Below are 21,857 nucleotides of genomic sequence, written 5' to 3'. Positions count from 1 at the left end.
AAACGACACTGACGACACCTGCCCTTCAGGGGAGGAATTAACCCACCATTTCGGCGGGTGAGGAGGCACGCTAGGAGGATGTGACGTCCAGTTTGTTCCCAGCGTTCCCAGCGTTGCGTTCCCGCGCGGTATGTTTAAATTTTTCCGAGTGCTGCCCACACGGCGTGAGCACCGTAGCGATTCAAGTAGTTGCGTTCGACTTTTGCGGTCGACGCAAGAACTCGCAAAGTGTCGATGGTTGTCGCCCTGCCAGTCGTCGTTCAACAGCTGCAGCGTCTTCTGGCTCTACGGCTTTGCAGTTCGCCGTGGGCGTTCAACTGTCCACCATCGGCCGACCAGGTGAGCGCTCCTTTTTGGCGGGTTTCCAATCAGTTCGCATATCTCCTAATGAAAAGCTTGCTTTCTGCTCGCGGCAGTTATACTAGCGACGTTTGCGAAATTCCTAATGGCACGTTCTCACCGCCGTGCATTATTGTCGCTGTCTATGCTGCTCTGTTCGCGTCTGTCGGCGATTGCGAGCTGTTGACGGTTTGTTGCACGGCCCGGAAGCTCGTTCGCATGCAAACCCGTCACAGCCATAGCGCTTCTTTGTTTCTCCTTCAATGTGGCGTCATTAGCATCGCTTGTGATCCTCTACGATTTTTCTAGGCAACGTGCCTTGTGCTAACCTAATGTTGTAACGAAAATGAACTTGCTGTACGATCTATGCGTGAAGTTAGAGCGTGAAGCAGCATGTTACAACGCCCTCACGAACCACACGCGCACACGAAAACCTGTTGGCAAGGTTTTCGTGTGCGCGTGTGGTTCGTGAGGGCGTTGTAACATATGCTGCGCTTTAGCCTCTTGCACCTCTTTACTGCATCTAGTACTCTTGCTTGCCAGGAGTACTGCCTGCCAAGGGATGCCTACTTGTTATGTTTTCATATTTAATAGTGAACTAATCAGCGTTCTATAACTGATGGAAATTCAGCGGGAACGACCCGGAAAACAACGCAGGGCAGGAGCACTGCTTGTGTGGTTTTCTCTGTCGTTTGCCCTTCTTTTCAGTCGTAAATTATTTACTGTTGCGTGAACAGTGTTTCATTCTTCACGTTTCATTTCTTCCTCTTGCAGCATCTCTTGACTGCAGTCACGGTGCCCCTAGCCTGCCTGCAGCTCTCATCCTGCCATTCCAGTGGGAACTGATGTCCGCAGGCCACTTGTCACAACCTAACGGGTTCCTGCCCTTGCCTGGCTTATAATTGATGGTATACTTTAAATACACCGCTACGTTCTCTCTGTGCATACATTTAAAGGAGCCACGAAGAGAAAATGCAAGTTGGTTTTATTCGAAAGATTTCGTGCTTTATAGTGCCCCCAGCGCTTGTCCGGATACAAACGGTGCTTTATTCACTGAGAAATTAAACAGTTTAGGTTAAAATTTTGATTTTCCCGCTCAATCGTGTGTTTTCGTGGTCCCAAATGACATCACAGGAACCGACCGCTCTGCAGCCTAGAGTACCTTCATTCACGCATCCGCCGTACAGGGTAGAGACACGTATACGCTGGCGCCGCCATTTTCGGTTGCTCGCTCGCCGCCGAAGCAAGTCATTGTATCAAAACCGCACTAAAATTATCGCCGCAACGCGGTTTACTGAAGAAGTTTGAATCATATTGTCTGTTTCGTGTTGCTAGGTCTCGTGGGAAACGAAAAGAATAACGCTTTGAGCCCGTTGGCCCAATTGCGGCGGCACGGGACCGTTCAAAGGTTGTCTCCACCCTGTACAGTGGTGTTGGTTTGTTCCCGCGTTTCTTTACGTTCCGTAACCTAGATGGCGCCACCATACCGTGGCAAGCGTTTGGTTTGTTTTTGCCCGCATTTAAACCTGGCTTGTTTTTGTTCTGGGAGAAAATATTCGTTCCCTGAAACAGTGCTCGCTCGACAAATGGGGTCACGTAAGACACCGTTGCTTGCGTCAATCGGCCAGTGTCGTCTGAGACAACCCCAAGCCCCGTAGTGCTGTGCAGCTAAACCAAGCATGCTGTGCGCAGTACGAACAGCAGAACGCATCAGTACTTCTATGTTTACATGTGCTTTCGTAACTTCCACTGTTTGTCCCATCATTCTTATTGCTTTGTAAAGAATGTGCCCTAAATTTAAGCGCAAATCGCTCGTTCGTCTAGTGTGTAAGTTCTACCTAATTTGCGTCTGCTTCTGCCAGCCTCCGCCAATCGCAGAGCTTAGCTCATGTGACTGACATCATAGGTTCTGTTGCGGGAAATGAGCTGGTGGGTCGCATGACCATTCCCGTTTTTCCTAATTATGTAGCTTATTTGAGCGAAGTTTACGTTAAAAGTGGTGTCAGTATGATTCTAGCGAGACAATCTTTTGAATGAACCAAACTTGTGTTTTCTCTTCATGGCTCCTTTAAAGCGAGGGTTTACACTAACGCGGCGGTGGATAGCCATGAAGACAGCAGCGTGTGTACTGGAAATGCCAGTGAAAACAAAACAAAACGATCTATGGATCTATGCCAGCTTGACCGTTACAAGTCTTTCAGCGAGTATCAAAGCAATGGACAGCTAGGGATATCTCGTGCGCTATGTGTTCTTCCTTCTGTTTGTTTACTATTTGCTTGTATAAATTTACGAATTGATAGTATGAGTAAAATAGACAGAGAACAAATGGATTGCGTTGCTCTTGGAAATGCCTTACACGAAATAAAACTGCTTCATGCTAGTTCACACTTCTCAGTGCAGGAAAAAAGGTTCCGTATAACAAATAATTTGATGCACCCAAATCCATCTGTGATGAACATATGTCATGCATGGATTATTTAAGGGCATGTTATTAACTCTGGCAAAACAAGAAAGTGACCTCTTTGTTGTGCAGAAAACTAGTTTAGTAGTAATTTTGGCTTTTGCCGTCCAGTGTCAACAGGAACAGTAGCCTTGATGCACGACTTTGCAGACACTTTCCTGTCACCTTCCTTCAATGTCAACACAGTGGCGGTGACGACGCCTGTGCAATCGAAATCGCATGATGACAGGCAGTTACATTCTACCATGAGGAGCACCCTCCACAAGCCGTGAGGCCTTGCTCTGTTTTCTGCTGGGGCTCTTTTCGTTGCCAAGTGCCATGGTCTTTTTCGGTGAAGCTCCCAAAACAAGGTGGTCTTGTCCCTGTTCGAATTGTCATGTTGATCATACTTGTCACCCACAGCTTTCCAGATCATTCCGCTTGTCTAACCCAATTCTAATGTTAGTGTAGGGAAATCTGGTGTCGAGCAGCTTGCATTTCAAAGGGAAGAAATGTAGCAACTACATCAAGCACTAGCTGATTCTGTTGCTTAGTGCACTTTGCTGTGAGCTGTCCAAAGCACCACGAGGGGAACCAATGCTGGCCTTGTGTAGTGTACTACTTGGGAGCTGCAAAATTATAATGCACCTTTTATGTCGTTATATAGGGAGCCTCAATTTTTTATGCTGCAGAGGAAATCATGCCAATGCATGTTTGTAAATGTCCATTCCACCAACAAATTCACGGCATGCCTTGACAGTAAGCGTCTAGATAATCACCTGTATCCATTTATCACATGCCTGCAATTGGCACATGGTCAGATTTAGGCACCCTAAATGTAGCAACTGTAACAAACAATCTTCAAAACGATACCTTATCAGTGCGAAATCAATATGTGGCCCATTGACTAAGAAGCACGCGCTATCTGCTGTCTGTACTAGAACAACAGCTTGTAAATTGACCGGCAGTGCAAAGAGAACAAAGAGTGAATTGAGTTCAAAACAACTTTAGGAAGAGTTGAAACCACATTGGGGATCAAACCCAGGACCTCCCTAGTGGAAGTCCAGCACCACATCCTTGACGCCACCATAGCTCAGTGGCTCTAGCTGACCCAGGGAGCGCACTGTGACCTTAAACTGAAAAACGTCCACAGATACAAGCAACCCGACATACAATGAGTTTGAAATTTCTTGGCGATTCTTTAGGCCACACGCTCAAGCTACAACACATAGCCATAACATCCCCACTCAGGTGAATTGGCCAGTCACGATGATAGCTGCTGTCAGAAGCTCATGCATGGCTGTTTCACCAATTGCCGTTTATCTTAAAACAATGGTGCTTAAATTACGCATTGGCCAACTGCACCTCGTCGAGTATATTTTACGCTCCTGGCATTCTGCATTGGCCTTGTTTAGTGTTAAAGAACTACGTATTTGATCACATGTGAAGACTGCCATTTCTGTCAGAGAGCATTTCGTGCTTTCAACATGAATGGGTTGACTCTCATCATTTCAACACTGGCTGTGCACTTTGATTCTGGTGTCATAAACAGAAAACCTGGATAGAGTCAAAATACTGAAGAGTAAATTATACTAGGCTTATACATTGCACAGCCTAGCTGTAAACTTGAAAATTTGTATTTTTAGGTTTCACGTGGCAAAGCTTGGCGTAGCTTGGGCTAGCTATAAGGGGTACTGTAGTGGAGGGCTGTAGGTTAAGTCAGGCCACCTATGAATCTGCGACATGCTTTGAAATCTTGGCACACAGGCATTTTTTTTGTTCTGCCTAAACTAATGCTTTGGACCTTGCTTTGGCCAAAAAGTTTTGTATGGGTAAATCTGCACTATGCATCTACAAATAAGAATTGAACCGACCTACAGTTGTGCCCCTTTGAGAATACAGTGCTTGCCAAATATCGAAAATTGCATCCAACATTCCAGCAGTCGATTTGAGAAATGTACTTGTATGTCCAAGGGAAAAGCTCTAATAAAAAGTTACCCTACTTCAACTGCATTCCTTTGCATATTTACTTTATTTGAAATTTTTAGCACGAAAACAGCAAAACAGTACAAACAGGCAGTGCTGTCACTTTTCGTGCTCTCTCTCTCTCTCGTGCTTTGTTGTTTTTGCACTGTTTATTATTTTTAAAAATATGCCAAATTTGCCATTTTAGTTGGTTTCATTTGTTTTGATGTTATGCGGTGTTGCCAAGGAAACTAAATGTCACCTCCAAGAAAAAATAAGAATACCTAGCATTTGTAAGTATGCTTTTGATGGATAGGAACTCTCACTATGTGAAAGTGAAGCCAAGAAAACACCAAAGTCGTCACAAACACTGAAGAATGTTTATTGACATGGCATCGCATCACTTGCTGGGCATGCAACAAGGCCCCATAATGCTGCTCACAACAAGAGTGCGAAGCATGCTCCGCGGCTAAAACCACTTGATAAAAATACAAACAGGCGCTTATCTGCCCCAAGGTGACCCTGAATGCAAATGTGACATGCGCAACACTGGAAATCAACAAAAGTTATTGGGTCAGTTTGTGGGATAAGTGAAAAGTGCGGACAAAAGTTGCGGGCACTTTCATGTGATGGATGACGAGGCTGCTTGCATAAGACGGGGAGGACCATAGAGTGGTTGCTCAGTACTGTATGGTTACAAATAGGTGCCGTTGCTACTCACTGGACCAAAACTATTTGAAGACCCCCCGATTTTAAAGCGAAACTTTCTATGTCTCACCAGTGGAATATGCCATGCCAAAAAGGCCTTACAGAAAAGCCAACTTTCTCTGACAATGATAATGATTGTGGGTGAAGAAGTGCAGAAAAAAAAAACGCTTCCTGTAGTCAGGAACGAATCGCGACCCTCGCGGTGTGAAACCAACATCTATTCCGTGACCCCATTACAACATGGCCGAAGCAGTTTGAATTTGGATAGCAGTGCGTCAACATGCAAAATTAGACAAAAATAGTGCACCTCGCAATCTAACGACGACGACAGCTGAACGCGAAGCTTTCGTCATGCAAAATCAAGCGGCGAAGTTTCAAAGCCACTGCGATCAAAAGTCCAAACTGCGTGCAAGTCAAAGTAATAGCTCGACGAGTCAGCATCCAAGCTCAGAAGACAATCAAACAAGGAATCCCTCACGAGAAAACTTTCAATTAACCATTGTTGTCACAAGACAAAGGGGTGCATGTTTTTTTACTTGTAATTATGGCAATTAATAAACACATGAAAGAACAAGTAACAGAGAGCAAAGAGCAATGATGAAACTGACAACAGCCACAGATTTGCCCATACCTGTTTCAGAGAAGGAAATCTGGAGAGGCACTGTCTGGACAATAGAGGAGCACAGCAGTTGCGTCTGAACCTTCCCACGCAGCCGAACAGGGACGGGGAATAAGGCAAATGGACGAAATTAAGGGTTGGGAGTCTTAGTAGCCACTGTACCTTCGTGTCAACCAGGCGTGTGGCTGGATGGTATAGATGAACAGCAATGTGGGAGCTAGAGGACTGCTTGCTGGCGGCACTACTACCGCCCAGTAGTCTGTACTCCACAGTACAGGAAGTGGGACTGTAAATTGGCATTATGTTACACATGAAAAAAGTGCTCCGTGGCTGTCACAAGTCAAGGTCAATCACCCTAAGGGGATGTGCCAAAGCCCCTTAAAGAGAAGATGAAGACATGACATTTGGATCTAGTGGCTAAAAATGAACCATTCATGTAGCACCCCACCGTAAAAGGGGATTGACCTTCACTCATTTCCTGAAATAAAGTTTAAAAGAGGTTCATCCCGGGCAGTTGCCACCAGCACCCTAGAGTAGTATGGTGGAAACACACCTCAATCTTTGCTTTAAGGAGGTCTTTTACCGAGCTGTCTACCAAAAAAGTCAAATTCTTTTTTTTTAAGGGGGCACACCAAAAAAACATGGTTTTTGCAGTTAGGACGATAAAAATCAGGGGATGCATGTGGTTTTTCACTGAAACTGTAGATATGAAATTTGTTTCTGTGTAAAACAACTGCAGTCTAGTCCACTTATAACAATATCCAAGTGCCAAGGAAATCCCATTGTTATATAACCGATAATTATAAGCGGGTTGCGAAATAAAAAGACGGAACACAGCTCAAAACATTTTATTCGCATGTCAGCAAGGTCATACTACTACTAATTTGCGGAAAAGAAAACAGGGAATCAGTGAGCTGTGCACAAATCAAGGAGTGGAATAAGACTAACATAATTTACCTTTCTATCTGGTTTGTAGCAGAAGTTACGACCATTTGAAGTTTGGGCCTGGAAGGCAAAACCGGTTTTTCTGGTTGCCACCTTTCAAGCCCAAATTTCAAACGGTCATAACCTGCTACAGACCAGATAGAATGATAATGTTAGTCATGCACTCTTTGATTTGTGCACAGTTTACTGGTACCTTGTTCAGCTGCATCTCTCCGGCAATTTTTTTACAAAGGCTGTCAAAAAATCGAATATAAAAATCGAAATAAATTTGAATATAGCCATTTTATTCAAACAAATTTTATATCTACAATCAGAATGAAAAACTACATATGCCCCCCAATTTTCATCACCATAATTGCAAAAATAAAGTTTTTTTGGTTTAAAGCAGCCATGAAGACAAAATACAAGTTGGGTTTATTAGAAAGACTGCTTAGTCCCGATAACAATGACACCAATATCATCGCAATCTTCGAACAAATAACGGAGATATTAAAGAAAACGTGTGAAGCAGTCGCGACCCCCTAGCCAATTTCCCGCAACTTTTCTATGACGTCACGGAACCTTGTTTGTGCGATTGGCGGCCGCCTGACCTGACCTGCCGCGACGACACATGACTGGACGTCTGTAATGGGGTTTCTAGTTCCATTTGACCGCATCACTTGAATGCTAACGCGCAGTTAACGCACTGAAAATTATGTTTTATTGTTGGTCCGTATGATGTCATTCTTGCTCATAACACGTCACTGTGGCGCAAAGTTTGAAAGTTTTGAAATACTTCTTGCTTTTTTTTTGTTAAAAAACATCTTTTGTGGCTGTAATCGAGCTGAGTGAGATACTGAATCCTAGTTCTTTCAAATTACACGAAGCTGTATTCTCTCTTCATGGCTCCTTTAAGACCAGTGTGCCCCCTTAAGGGCAGTGTCCCCCCCTTACTGCAGACAGCGCAGTGTGTTTACCCCGTCTCGATATGCAGACAGAAACAAAGGCTCTGTAAAGTTGGCATGGTCTTTATTCCTAGATGCCAAACACTGCACGTCGTCGTCTCCGAAGGGCAGGGGAAAAACACGTTCACTCTCGCTTCCACAGCACAGCTACATTCCATCAGGTCACTCCAATGGGCTTCTGCACACTCTTAGCCCTCATTCCCACAGCCGTTTTTCACCCCGTCACCGTCCCGTCACCGTCTTCCGTCATGGGCGCCGTTTTTCGACCGATTTCTCGCCGAAAACGGTGCGACGGTGACGGGAGGCCGAGCTCTACGTTTCCGTCATGTCAACGTGACGGGACCATGCCCCGCGCTAAACCAGCTAATCAGAAAACAAATTTTTACGGCTAAATTTAGCGAAAAGTGAGCACAAACCATTTTATTTACTTTTCGGGTTAAAAACGCTCAATTCTAGGCTAAACTGATCACTATGCAGACGACCCTGTAATCTGACGGAAAGCTCCCGTGTAGATCCAGTCTGAACACTTCTCCGTTCCGTCAACGTCGCTTTTTGTTGACGTGACGGTGCCGTGACGGAGAAGGTGACGGCTGTGTGAATGAGGGCTTACAGTGACGGTGTCGAACAAAGTCCACGGCCCACGACTTGCGGTACATGGACCTCAAAACAAAACTCGCCAAATGAATTTACAACTAGAAAGCCCCCTCTCAAGTTTTTTGTTCATGCTTTGAAAGAAAACGCTCTATGGCAACAGGTTTTTGACGTCGTGGTCACAGCTTACTTGAGCCAGCATGGGGGTGGAACGGAACTACGGCGCAGTCCGAAGTGTTTGCGTTTTTTTTTTTTTCTTAGCACTGCGAATCTGTGTCGTGCAATGTCTCGGAGAACACTAAAAGTGCGCAGCGAGCCAAAAAACATTAAAAACTTTTCTAAACATCACAGGGATAAAAAGACCGCACGCACACGAGGTAACCAGTGGCATTTTTCAAAACAAACTCGTCTGTCTAGGCGTAAACAAAATCCAGCCTTATATTAAATCACTTCTCCCCGCAGATATTTTAATGGAGGGAATGAGGGGGTAAGCAAGCTCCGAGCTGCTATTCGAAAATGTCTCAGCGAAATCTCAACGCAACAGCAAAAGAATAAAATAAAGGGGGTGGAGATAAAATGCACGCTTGAGAGTGCGCTTCGAAGTTTGTGCAGAGCTTAAAAACCAGCAACTAAAACAGTAGTATTAGTAGCCTCGAAAACAACACAATGCAAGGTGGTTTTTTTTTTTTTTTTTTTTTAACAGCACGGGTGTTTTAAGGCAAACGCGTAGCGGGGGGAGGAGGGGGCGAAATCGCTCCAGGGAACAGCACCACTCCTCCCCAAAAAGCAATGCCGGTCTCCCTCTAAGAGAGCTTTATTAGCTCGGTCGAGCCCCTATCGAAACATAAGCAATTTTAGGAATGCAGCCGTCAGCGGCTGGCTGGCGGTGCGTAACTGGCCGGGAGGGTCCGTAGCATCGACTAGAGGTGGCGCCGAGTGCAAATCTCACATCAAATCGAATCGTCTGAAACGAGAGTGAAACAAGTTTTTCTTCAGCACCTATTTGGTAAGTACAATGTGTGCAGCACAACGGCAAAACTGCGGAGGGAGGTAAAGGATTTCGGCAATGTCAAGACAAAGTAAAACATGCGCCAGTGCAGATATAGTCAGTTAACTATCTCTTGATCTCTTGAGGTTTAAACACACACACAAAAAGCTTGCATGTTCCCAAGCACGACCTTGCCTTCGTCCTATCATAGCCTTTTCAAACCTAGCTTTCAAGTTTATAACAGGTTCATAATACTGGCATAATAATAATGAGACACACTCGCCTGTAGGCATTTGTTTTTACTGAGCACATCACGTGACTACTCAATCCACACAGACTAAACATGCAATGGGGATCTTTGTTTCACGCATCAATGTATGTGCTTATGGGACTCCATTTTCAAAGGCGCATCTAGGTGTCTTTCAAGGGGCCATGCAGACAAAACGCAAGTTTGGTTTATTCGAAAGGCTGCCTCGTTAGAATCGTACTGACACCACTTTTGATGCACGCTTCACTCAAATAAGCTTTGTAATTAGGAAAAAATAAAATGGCCATGCACCTCACTAGCTCGCGTCCCGCAACAGAACCTATGATGTCATACCAGCCAGCTCTGCGATTGGCGGAGGCCGGCAAAAGCAAGCGCAAATTAGGCAGGGTTTACAAGCTTGCTGAAGGAGCTATTTGCACTTAAATGTAACGCATATTCATATTATAGCAGTACGAATGGTGCTGTCAGACAGTGGAAGTTATGAAAATAAACGTAAACATAGAAGTACCGACGCACACTGCTGTTGGTACTGGGCGCACTATGCTTTGTTTTTGCTGCACAGCAGTCCACCACTTAGGAGTTGTCTTACACAACATTGGCCGATTGGCGTACCGTACTTAACCCACTTTTTTTTCGGAAAAATAGGCCGAAAAATTGCATGCGCGTTAGAATCGGATACGAAACCGAAACTGCCAAAACAGCTGAAATTTCGTCCCACCCATTGCCATTGCTATCTCAAGATGGCGCCAAAGCTTTCAGCATGGAGGAAAGAATAACATCTTTTCTTTTTTCGATGGCTTTCAGCAACGATTTTTCGGACGCAGGAAGCATAGGCGCCTAGGCTTTTCTATTGGCATTCACACAAATCGTCAAATCGTTCCACTTGCGCGCTTGATAACAGCAACGGCAGCAGCGGCTCTCACACGTTTAAAATGAGTGGTAGGCTGAAGCGTGCGCCTCTAGAGAAGCTCGAGGGATGGGCGTGCGAGGCTTGGGCCACGATCCCATCGACCACGTCGAACGTTCGTTTAGAAGTGTGGCATCGCAAACGCGCTTGATGGCACCGAAAACGAGATGCTGTGGTCAGCGGAGAGCGACGAGGAGTGAGATGAGCGAGATTACTTCGGGAAATAAATCGCCCATTTCTCTCGCATTCATTTTTTTTTTTGCCCACAAAGTTCCATGCCCGTCACAATTGTAGGTGCAAGTTTTTTCGTTTTTTTGCCCGGAAAATCGGGTGCGCGTTAGAATCGGGGGCACGTTAAAATCGGGTAAATACGGTAAGCGAAGTTGTCTTACAGGACTCTGTTTGTCGAGCATACCCCATGTTTCACAAAACGATTACTTTCTACCATAACAAAAACAAGCCAGGAGCAAATACGGTCAAAAACAGCAACGGTCCGCGGCTGAGTGTGGTAGTGCCATCTGGGTGGGAGGACTGACGGCATGCAAGGCTGCAGAGCCTAATGACGTACTGGAAGTTCGTTTGAATACCTGCCCTTGTGAACTCATGGCAGACGTCATGAAAACACAAGATTTGGCGGGAGAATCAAAATTTTAATCCTAAATGTTGAATTTCTCAGCGAATACGGCGTCGTTTGCTGCTGGACTAGCACTGCTAGCACTGGGGGCACCATAAAATACGAAATCTTTCGAAGAAAACAAACTTGTATTTTGTCTGCACGGCCCCTTTAAAATTGCCGCGATCGCAGTGGTGTGCTTACCGTCGCACCCCATCGCGGCTCTCTTGGGGTTTTTGTTGCCGAGTTTGACGTAGAGCCAGTTCTCGATTGGCCGCGACTGCAAGAAATGAACAGTTGTGATTATGCAAGGTTCGTTCTCCGGGCATTTACATCGAAATTGGGAGCCCCGGCGAAATGGTTTCAAAGCAAATTTTCAAGTTACCGCCATCCTTTCCCAAGTGTAGATGGCTGGGGAAGCCACCTCTGTGGCGACGCGTTGCGTCGAATTGTACATAATTTGCGGCTACGGTGTGGCTATGACTTTTTTTTCTGGCCAGGGCCACCCCGAGTCGTTCCTTAAGGCTGTGCATTGAGCCCAGTTATCAGGTCCAGTCTGGCAACCTTGACCGCGCACTTTAGAATTTACTTATCACAAGCAGTACCACTTGCTGTGTTTGAGGGGGCAGATGGGTCTTTGAGGCCGAAAAACATGAAAAACATCGCTCTCTGAAAAATGGCATTTTGGGCATCCACGGCCATTTTTCTGTCAGTCTGCAAATTTCCTCATCAAAAGGCACCGCATTTTATTGTAAATGGCATTTTAAATTTTACTCTACAGCTCAGTTCGCGCAGGATTCGACAGTGAAACGGCACTTTTCTTGCAATGCGAAGCTAGCATTTCGCCCTCTGATATCTCGGCACCCAGAGCAAGTACAACTGCCATTTGTTTTGCATCTGACACGAAATGTGTGGAGAATACAATGTTGGAAACAAACTTCCCGAATGGAGGCTCTGGAAAACTATCATTGTGTTCAACTGACACCACCTGCGAGCCATTTTCTGGCAGAGCGCGGCAGGAGTGAAGTTCAGTGTGTTGTAAAATAACTGAAAATAGCTGAATCAAAAAATTTCTACCACATTCTACGTTGCATCCTTTAGTCGTTTGTCAGACTAGCCACAGCTTAATCGTCATTCTGTACGGTGTGTTTATTTTGTAATTTCACTAATTATCTCAAAAATATTCAACTTGCAAAAAATCTAATTGCAGATTTGAAATCAGCACAAAAACTGCATAATATCGTGCAGTTTTATTAAAATTGGTCAGTCAAAAAATAGCCATAAGACCAGCCTGCCCCTTCAATGACAGCTAAGGCAAGGCTGAATGCACTGAGCACGTGTTTACATAATAACATAGCTCCCACAAACCGAAAAATTTAGGGTCGTAACGTCATTCCAGCAAACAGAAAAATGTCCTACTTCATCTAGAGAAGCTGTCACACAGTTCACTCAACTCTAGCTGGCGTCAGAAAAATTTAGGGTCGTAACGTCATTCCAGCAAACAGAAAAATGTCCTACTTCATCTAGAGAAGCTGTCACACAGTTCACTCAACTCTAGCTGGCGTAACTTCACAGTGAACATGAGCACCCAGAATCAATCAAAATAAATTGTGCCTCGTGTCAGACAGGGCGCCAGCATTGTGCCTACATTGGGGCTGCAAAGTGACGCTCCACTGTGTGTGTGCTCAACTGTCAATGTTCGAAAAAGGTTATATAGACTACGTTTTTAGGAAAACAATGAAAGCGATTCCACCCTCCGATTGGCAGAACAATAGAGACGGGGTTAGGTCTAGCTGAAAGTCAACAAAGCACCTTCGAGGTGCAGTTTATTCTTTTCCGAGCTGCATAGGGAACCCTTAGGAACACACAACAAAGGTCAGTTGCGAGAACTGCCCGGGAAAAAAATGAAGTTCACTGTGCGATTCACTGTTAGTGACAAACAAAAGTCGATTGGTTTTACGGATTTTAAAAATAAAAATAGGGAAGTAATGGGCCCAACAGCTCGCAAGCACCTCAGAGCCTTCCACAGGGCGACTGTTAGGCAGAACAGCTGCAACCTTAGTCACTTACAACTGCGCCGCAAAAAGGCAACTGTTTTTTTGTTGCGTTTTTTTTGTGTGTGTGCTTCATGTGACGCTGATAAAGGCATATCAGAGTCGTGACATTTGGAACATAAGCAGATGACAGTAATCGAAACCGTACAAATGTTGCCAGCAGCACTGTTATCACAGAAAAAGCTGGTTACACTCTTCAAACCTAATCAACTTCGAAAACGGGATAAACCAAACTTCAGAGCGTGGCCCCACCAAACAATTTAGTCTCTGGGCTAGTTCAATATGCCGACTTCAACTGTTACGCTGCAGTACTGTAGAGTCCAAATTAACATGTATCTGCAATGGACCTTTGTGATCAGCGAGGCCCTAATTGGGAAAGTGCAGTCAAGAAGGCTTCTGTTACCGTGGCAGTCTGCAAGTACAGGTGTGAGAATTTGCAAGAATAAGCTTGATTCTTGGCCAAAGCCTCTTGAAAAAAATTTCTTGCGCTTATTTGTGGCTGCATCGCATAGCATGACTATGCGATGCAGACTTTGCTTGACTGGGGCTCTTCGATTTAGAGTCTCGAACTCACCGCAGACTCACCAAGAAGCAGTCCCGCATTCATTTTTCCCACATATCCCCATGGCAAGGAGAATCCTCGCACTATTCACAGACTATCCGCAGGGGTGAGACAGCTGCGCGCATATTGCACCTTTTTGATACAATTCCATGTTCCTGCGCCAATTAAGCTGCTCTGAAAGCATGAAAATTGCGAAAACAGCGCCAAACTGCTCCAGAAGAGCCAGCCTGAAAGGCACGGATTTTGATGCTCGCGTCAGTTTCGGCGGGGACGAAAGCCTCCCACATCCCGATCACCGTTTTTATCGTCGGTCAATCACAAATACAGAAACAGCACAACAGCACAACTAGAAAGACTGAGACGAAGCAAATGATAGCTTCTAAAACGCGTTTGGCTTATTTCCGTCCGGGCTCGCTGAAACGGCCTTCCTGATTGGGCATCGCTGTGGCAACAAACATGGCCACCGCCTGACCTGGCTGCTACTGCACACTTCAGGCGCTCAGTGCGCATTCCCCGGTTTATTTTACACTATCAGTGGGGCTCCAGTCTATTCATTCTATCTGTTATGGCTCTGAACAGTGACGTTAACGCGGGGATAAGGTTTGAGATTGGTGCCAGATTGTGGGAAGTTGCGCAGCTCGAAAAAAAGTTAATTGGAATGTGGAGCCTACAACTTCGGCGTGGTTTGTCCTTGAGTGCGAAACGCGGTGCGTGCGCCTATAACCGGGGTTCGTGAAGTGAACTTTTTGGCTCGTTGTGGTGTTAGAAAACGCTGAGGTGTTGCTGTGTTTCGAAGCGCGATGGTGAGCCTCGCGGACGGAGCGGTCGGCACGAAAGTTGCAGACTGTGCTGCGGTGCCGCGACCTGTTCAGGCAGCGCTCGATAGCTGCAGGACTGCATGGTTGCCACAGCACGCCGCTAATAACACTTCATGAATGCGAAGTGAAATTTAATGCCAAAATGTCGGTGGGTAAACAGTAACGCTACTCAAATGACCATGGGGTGAACGTGCACCCCGGGGACTGCAACGGAGAGGCTGGTTAGGCTATGCGACCATTATCTCGAAGTTGCTCAACTGTTGCCGTGACTACACTTGTTCGTACAACGCAGCCTGGGATTACAAAAATAATAATGTTAGCATTGAAACGGTAAAAAACATGCCACAATTGCAGAGCCCTTAAATTTGATAATGTTAACGGCAGTTTTGTTGTCAGTGTTGCGTACAGCCACAACACAATATCACCATTTAATAAACAGGTAGTGCATGCAGTTATGTGATACCCTTACACGTAAGGCTATTTCAGTGTTCTGTGTATTCAAAACTGATTGAAAAGTGTACACGACCCTTCAGATTCCTGAAATTATGATTTTTTTAGGCTCACAAGACGACATACAGTCGAACACGGATATATCGAACTCCAAGGGGATCGCAAAATAGTTCGATATATGAAAAATTCGATATAAAAAATATGGGCTCTGAGACCTCACCTATGGCGAACGATCACTTACCGATGGGCGCATTCAAGTATGACAACTCATTCCGCACTCACGACGCAGCAGGACGCTTTATTTCCGTGAAAAAAAAATTCGTCCTGGAAATGAAATGAAAGACGTTGGTCTCAATCTTCTCGAGGCCGTCCAGGTGCGACAGCCCAGTTCCTTCCATGTCGCCGCAACAACAGCGAATCAAGCTGAACGCAGCGGCCACTTCACCCGCGGAGTACCATCGTGTAGCCGCCTCCTCGTCCGGACGATCTTCACCACTCGAGCTATCGGCCTGGGTTCCTACGACCGCAGCTACAATATCCTCGTCACCGAGGCTCGAAACAGCCTGAACATTGGTGTCAGTGTTCACGAAGCCGTCGGCAGACACTCCGGCTGGAACAGCAGCCGGGAAGAGGCACGACAACTCACGAAACGTGTCGCCCATGCACTCGTCATCGTCGTCGCCGTCTTCGCAAGCTTCGGAAAGTTCGGCGGTCACAAAGCCTGCCCTCCGGAAGCAGTTGGCCATGGTCTCCTTCTTCACGCCGTTCCAAGCGCTTGTCATCATATGTATGGCTCCCAGCAGGTCAACCTTAAGCTCGGTGCCCACGCGGAGGTTCATCAAAAGCCTATTATCCTGTACCCGACCTTCGCCGTGCCTGCGCATTCCTCCACATCCTCCTCAACCTCAATCGGGGGTGCAGCAACCGCCGAAGAGCACCTACCAGCTCCCGCGGCGTTCGATATACCCGCTGTCGGCAAAAATACGGTTCGATATAAACGTACGAATTCCTATACTTTTACACAGAATTTTCAAGGGGATAATTTATGAGTTCGATATAGACAATAATTCGATATACCCGTGTTCGATATATCCGTGTTCGACTGTATTAAATGTCCTTTACTGCTCCAAATCAAGATTCTTCTGCTCCAAAATCGAAGTTTTGCTGCTCCAAAAACTGCTCCCAAATTTGTTTGGGCTGTCTCACCCCTGTACCTGTGATGAGTCCAAGACTCATGAGTCCCTGCACACCTCAGAACAAACTAAAATGCCATGCTGATGCATCATTTGTAGTCCTCGCAAATACCACAAGGGCGTAACTTCATTTTATTTGGCTTTATGCCATCTTAGTACCTACAAAGAAATCAAATGTGTCAACTTTTTTGGTGCTATTGCACTCTTCTGATGCACAATAACTATGCTAGTAATCATTGCATAAACAAAATTATTACTGGAGTATCCGACCCCTTAACTGCACATGGCAGGACCCCACGTGCTCCACAACATCGGTAGAAGATGTTGCAGGGCCCCTTTAATCTTGTGGTAGTAATCATTGCATAAACAAAATTCTTGCTCGAGTATCCGACCCCCTAAGTGTGCATGGCAGGACCCCACGTGCTCCACAGCATCGGTGGAAGATGTTTCAGGGCCCCTTTAAACTTGTGGTAGTAATGATTGCATAAACAAAATTCTTGCTCGAGTATCCGACCTCCTAAGTGTGCACGGCAGGACCCCACGTGCTCCACAGCATCGGCGAAAGATGTTTCAGGGCCCCTTTAATCTTGCGTAATCGCACGTCAGAGATTCAGCAAACAGGTTTATCTGCCACCCTGCAGGCATTGGCAGGAAATAAAAAAAAACAACCAACGCCTGACACCCACGTTTCAGGGTCTGAAAACTGCTTCCACACACCTATGTCGGCACAGATAGACTGGAACCCGGGGGGGGGGGGGGGCACACGCACCTTCTTTTTGCAGCTTGAGAGCATGGAGATGATGCTCAGGCAGACTGACTGCACTGTCAGGGCAGGGGACCATCCGTCTCCTAGGATGGACAGGCAGATGTGGCCATTGCTGAACACATGCGGGTGGACCGGAACGTTTGGCTCCACAAACGTCACCTGCGGTCACAGTCGTCACTGGGCCATCATGCGACAACGTCTCTCCTCACACATGCGTTCCCGAGGCTTCTCTTTTTTTGGCAGCGTTTGCGCACCACAGTTGAGAAGGCGGGAACGCAATGCACTTGGAAACATCATGTCACAGGCCTTAAACTTAACCCTTTTGGCCCTGGTGGTGTCAACTGACACCATAACATGAAAGTTCCTCTAGCGCATACAGAATGAAACCAAAACTGCTAGTTTTCTGGAGAATTGTTTTTCATTGGCGCCTATAGCGATAAATATCACTTTTTTATTTTAGTGGAGTTCCACGCTACTAAGAAGAAGAAGCTCCGGTGAAGTAAATTACGACATTGAGGTTGAAAAGAATGGTGGTCCGAGTTTTATTCCCAGCTTGTAAATCTAAAAATATGCGCATTATGGAACTGATTTTTTTTTGTAGGTTTATGTAGTCATAAATACGCAAAAGTGATGTCTCTGCTTGACATAAAATTTTTAATTGCCAGATGTCCTAATTAATTGTCTCATTAATAAATCTGTAATTTTGTTTGGGGGCTTATGGGACCCTAAAAATTAGGAAAACAAACAGAAAACATTGTTTTGCTTAAAATAAAGAAATCAGGACTGGAAGGGTTAAATGCATCTTTTCTTCTGTACATGGCATTCACACAGTGCACCTCGAAAGAGATCAATGCATAGCACCGTGTGTATCTTACACAGTCAAATATTATTTCTGCGAGAGTAAATTTAAGCTCGCATGCGCTGGAAAAGGCCTGCACCTATACAAGCTATACCAGTTCCTTAGCTCCGTGAGACTTCAAAATGCGTAGCCATCAATCAGCTGCTGCTTCTGAATGAAAAATGTGACGTAACAATTCATACAATATGAGCAGACGTGCAAACTTGATAGACAGTGCTGGAGTGCAATGGAGCCCTACACAATGGCGCACCTCACTGGAACACTGAGCAATGTTGCTTTGTTTGCCAAAGTTTGAGGAGTAAGCATCCAGAAGCTAGTGTAAAAGTGTTTGTGAGAACACCAGTGCAATGCATCATCACTACATGTTCCAAGAAAACAACATGGTGCTGGTAAAAACTAAACTAAAGCCACAAAGACGAACTGTGGGGGCTCTGCTAAACACGGTCTTCCAGCTTTAGAGGGCTCCGGACGACAAACAGACGATCGATATGTCAAACAAGCCGTCCCATCTTTGGCTCGTTGACGCTGACAGAAAGCCGTTGTCAGCTTTTGTTTCGCCACAGAGAGCTTGGACGAGCATTATCAGTTCGCTCGCAGAATCTTCGCCGAAAAGAAAACGGGACCCGGTAAGAGCATTTGTCAAGCTTCAGCCCCTCACGCCTACACCGTGCATGCATTTTCAGCAATTACAAAAACGCCTTTGCTTCCGTAGCTTGTTTCACTGTTTTCTCTCGGTCGAGTGGGCTAAAAGTTCTGCGGCTGTAGCGAGCTTTGTCACCTCCTAGTGATAAGACAAGTGGCCACTTGTACAGTAACCAATGAAGCCTACGCAAAATGATTTCACATAGGTACAGGACTAAAGTAACAAGTTCAAAACAGAACATCATTGGCCGCACTCTAGATACATTCACTGCGAGCATAAATTTGACATATTCCTAGAATTTCTATAATTTTTAGAGTAAGCTGAAAGTCGCACCAATGAGACAGACAGCTGGAGGTAGGCTAATTAATTCAGCTGCAAAAATGGTTACCTTAAAAATGAAGAGCCCCCGAAATAAAAACGAGATACAAAAACACTGATTTGGTCAACTGGGTTTAAACAAGAGGAAAAAGCACACAGTAGGTCAGTGGCAGGGGGAAATCGCAGAATGTCATGACGCCTTTTATCTACATAAGCAGTAGAAACTCCAAGTAGCACGCACGTCGAACCTGCGTTTCCTTTGAAAGAGGAGTGCGCACACTGGCACAGAGGTGTACTCCAAGCTCTCACCTCTGGCGACTGAAACGGGTACTTCAAGCTGAATTTGAAGGTCAGCTGGAACTTCTCCCCTTCGTAGAGCGTGCCCTTCGCGCCTTCCATGTCTACTGTCCACCTGCGGTGCAAAGCGGTGAGCAAAGTGTGAAAAGCTTCCCCGTCTACCACAGCAGTGAACATCCGTACGCATGTTCATCGTAGTTGCGCCCACAATGAGACCACGGGTTACACGACCTTCAACCCTCCGCAACCACGAACAATCATCAAAAAGTAATCAAGGATTGGTCTAGAGTTATCTAGCGTTATCTGCCAGTATGAACGCTGATCTGATAACCCGTAAATGCTTATGGGTACCTGTGGTAAAGGGAAGAGGGCCATTCTGACTGCGTATGGTGCTAACATTGTACGCTGTAGTTAGCAGTAGTTTCAAGACGCGCCTGCGTCGACTCTATGAACACCGACGGCCTTCTACGTCTAGCTCGTACAAGCGAACAAGGTAGGGAATGAGAGGTAACGCACTGCGTCAGGTCGGATCCAACGTTGTCAACATCAACGCTGACGCCCGGAATTGGTTCCTTCTGCATGGCCAGCAACTCATTTTGCAGCCTCTTCTGCAAGGAAGCGATGTTAACGGATGAGCGCGTGTGCTCTGCCGGCACAACTTTGGCGGCAGCGCGAAAAGGTCGGGGGGGCACCTACTAGGAGCAGACTCCCCGAACTCGACGTGGAAGGAGCATCCATTAGACACTTGCATGCATTTGCTTCGAGTAGCACCATACCTGGGCCCCCATGAACAACAGAGAATATGGGCTCTACGTTACGAAGGGGTCCGCAGACGACAGTCGCGCATGCCCGCACGACAAGAGGCTCTGCCGAGCGGACAGCGCTCTACACCGCGACAACAATACATCCTCCGGCGCGAACGTCGGTTATTACGATGCACTGCAGCTTCAAAAACCAACCTGCACTGACGCCATGGCATTTCACCTGGTCGATCGCCCCTTTCACGTCGGCCGCGTCGGTAGGGTGGCGAAATCATGGGGAAAGCACAATTTGCGGTCACAGCGGGATCGCAAAAAAAAAACAATTCCGTAGAAATTAACTGCGACGGGACGCACAGGCCTGCGAACCCACGTCGGAGTTGCACTGGGTGCTGGATCTATCAGCTGTGCGTAGTTGGGTTGTACCACAGAGTTTTAGCATAGCGGCTAGCGGAGGCTCACGCTAACGCGGCGGGTTAGCGGGGCCTGACTGCGCATGCGCGAGCGGGGAATGCGAGGAGGTTGCCCCTCAGTGGAGGGAAAGAGCGGGCATCTGCGGGCATGGCGAAGGCAGGCCGCGCGGAACTAGCGGAACTAATCCACCCCACCGTAACGAATTTGCTCTCCCTAGTCAGGCCCCGCTACCCGCCGCCGTAGCGTTACCGCTATTCGAAAGCCTCCCTACAAAGCCTGCGACGTGCTAGCTGCTTCAACATCCAAGACGGTCGCGAAGCAAAATACCTGCAGCATCTCTCGTTTGCTGGGCATCGTGTACGCTTGTGGTGGCTCCCCGGACACTGTGGTGGACACTAGGACATCAGAGAGCAGAGGCTGCACGCGCAGGGGCCTAGAAATGAAAAAAAAAAAAAAATTCGTTGCAAAAAATGATGCCTCAACTATGGCCAAGGGACTACGCTCCAGCAGAAAGAAACCGCTTATGGTCCCTTCCGGCCATGATTTTGACCCGCAGATGGTAGAGGCTGCCAGAACGACTATACCTCGCCGGACTGCGGCTCAATGCGGCGTTCACTAATGCCTACTTACACCGCTTAGGCCAGAGTGAAGTCCATATTGCGACAACCCTGAACTGTCGAGGACGGGCGTTCGACTGCGCGAGGGGCGAGCCTCGTGCCGCAAGAGCCCAGCTCTAAGCGCGACTACGCACTCAGCGTCTTCGTCGTCTTCGTGCATGCTCCGGAGAACCATGGCGATAATATTTTCCACAAGCCACGGTGGAGATGTTTCGTGAAAGTAAACCAGCGCATTAACCCGCAACGGCCGCTGATTATTGCATCTCATCTCTAGAGGAAATGCGCGAGCCGAGGCAACTTTGGCATTGATTACCAAACAAGTACCCATATTCATAGAGCGTTGTGATCGCGTGCAACACGAGTCTTGCGCCGCGCGCAACGTAAACCTGGACCAGGACGAATTTTTCTTCAACTGCGAAGTTTCTGATGGCTGCATTCCGGAAGGATGTCGAACTTTCCTTCGCAGAATCTTACTCCGCCTTGGGGATTTCTCCTAAATTTGGTCGATTAAACGTGAAAGAGCAGACGACGCGAAAGCGCCATCCAGCGGTTCATCCCGCCGCCGCCAGAGGCCGACTGTGTTCGACCTCGGGGCCATGCTCTTGTTGCAGTAAAAAACGCTTTGTCATCATTAACGTTACTAAATAGTAAACATCAAAGCCAAACTTTTTAAAAATATTGGCTTGCTAATAATAAAAACAAGTAATTTTTAACACCAAGACCATACTTGTGAACTACTAGTGCCATCTGAAGAAAAAAATAGAAGGCATAGCAGGCTACT

General features: G+C 46.5%; 1 protein-coding gene across 6 annotated transcripts; it reads right to left on the bottom strand.

Annotated features, from left to right (window-relative positions):
- Positions 1-8,005: 8,005 nt before the first annotated feature.
- On the bottom strand, positions 8,006-21,649 carry LOC144159397 (ubiquitin-conjugating enzyme E2 W-like). 6 transcript variants are annotated; one of them, XM_077690854.1, is made up of 7 exons: positions 21,463-21,649; positions 20,787-20,892; positions 19,804-19,895; positions 19,300-19,402; positions 17,174-17,329; positions 11,532-11,607; positions 8,006-9,515 (listed from the first exon to the last, which is right to left on the bottom strand). In XM_077690854.1, exons 1-7 carry the CDS (start codon positions 21,510-21,512, stop codon positions 9,502-9,504), a joined length of 597 nt encoding a protein of 198 aa, XP_077546980.1. In that variant the 5' UTR covers positions 21,513-21,649; the 3' UTR covers positions 8,006-9,501. The 6 variants fall into 6 exon arrangements, with proteins under 6 accessions (XP_077546980.1, XP_077546984.1, XP_077546983.1 ...); XM_077690858.1 differs by having other exon boundaries at positions 21,551-21,627; XM_077690857.1 differs by having other exon boundaries at positions 21,401-21,604.
- Positions 21,650-21,857: the final 208 nt, after the last annotated feature.

The sequence above is a fragment of the Haemaphysalis longicornis genome, unplaced genomic scaffold (assembly GCF_048455015.1).
Source record: "Haemaphysalis longicornis isolate Haplotype H1 unplaced genomic scaffold, Haemaphysalis longicornis Haplotype H1 scaffold_10, whole genome shotgun sequence".
Taxonomy (NCBI): Eukaryota; Metazoa; Arthropoda; class Arachnida; order Ixodida; family Ixodidae; genus Haemaphysalis; species Haemaphysalis longicornis.
Note: the sequence above shows the minus strand (reverse complement) of the source record. Positions and strands in the feature narration are given on the sequence as shown.

Bases quoted from the DNA above. Each gene is read 5' to 3' on its own strand.
- LOC144159397 (XM_077690852.1), bottom strand. From the start codon at position 21,344: ATGAGATGCAATAATCAGCGGCCGTTGCGGGTTAATGCGCTGGTTTAC. The intron at 20,893-21,210 runs GTGCGTAGTCGC...TTTCATTTCTAG, and splicing joins GAAGACGACGAAGACGCTGA to GCCCCTGCGCGTGCAGCCTC. The intron at 19,403-19,803 runs GTGCGTTACCTC...TTTGCACCGCAG, and splicing joins GTTGGATCCGACCTGACGCA to GTGGACAGTAGACATGGAAG.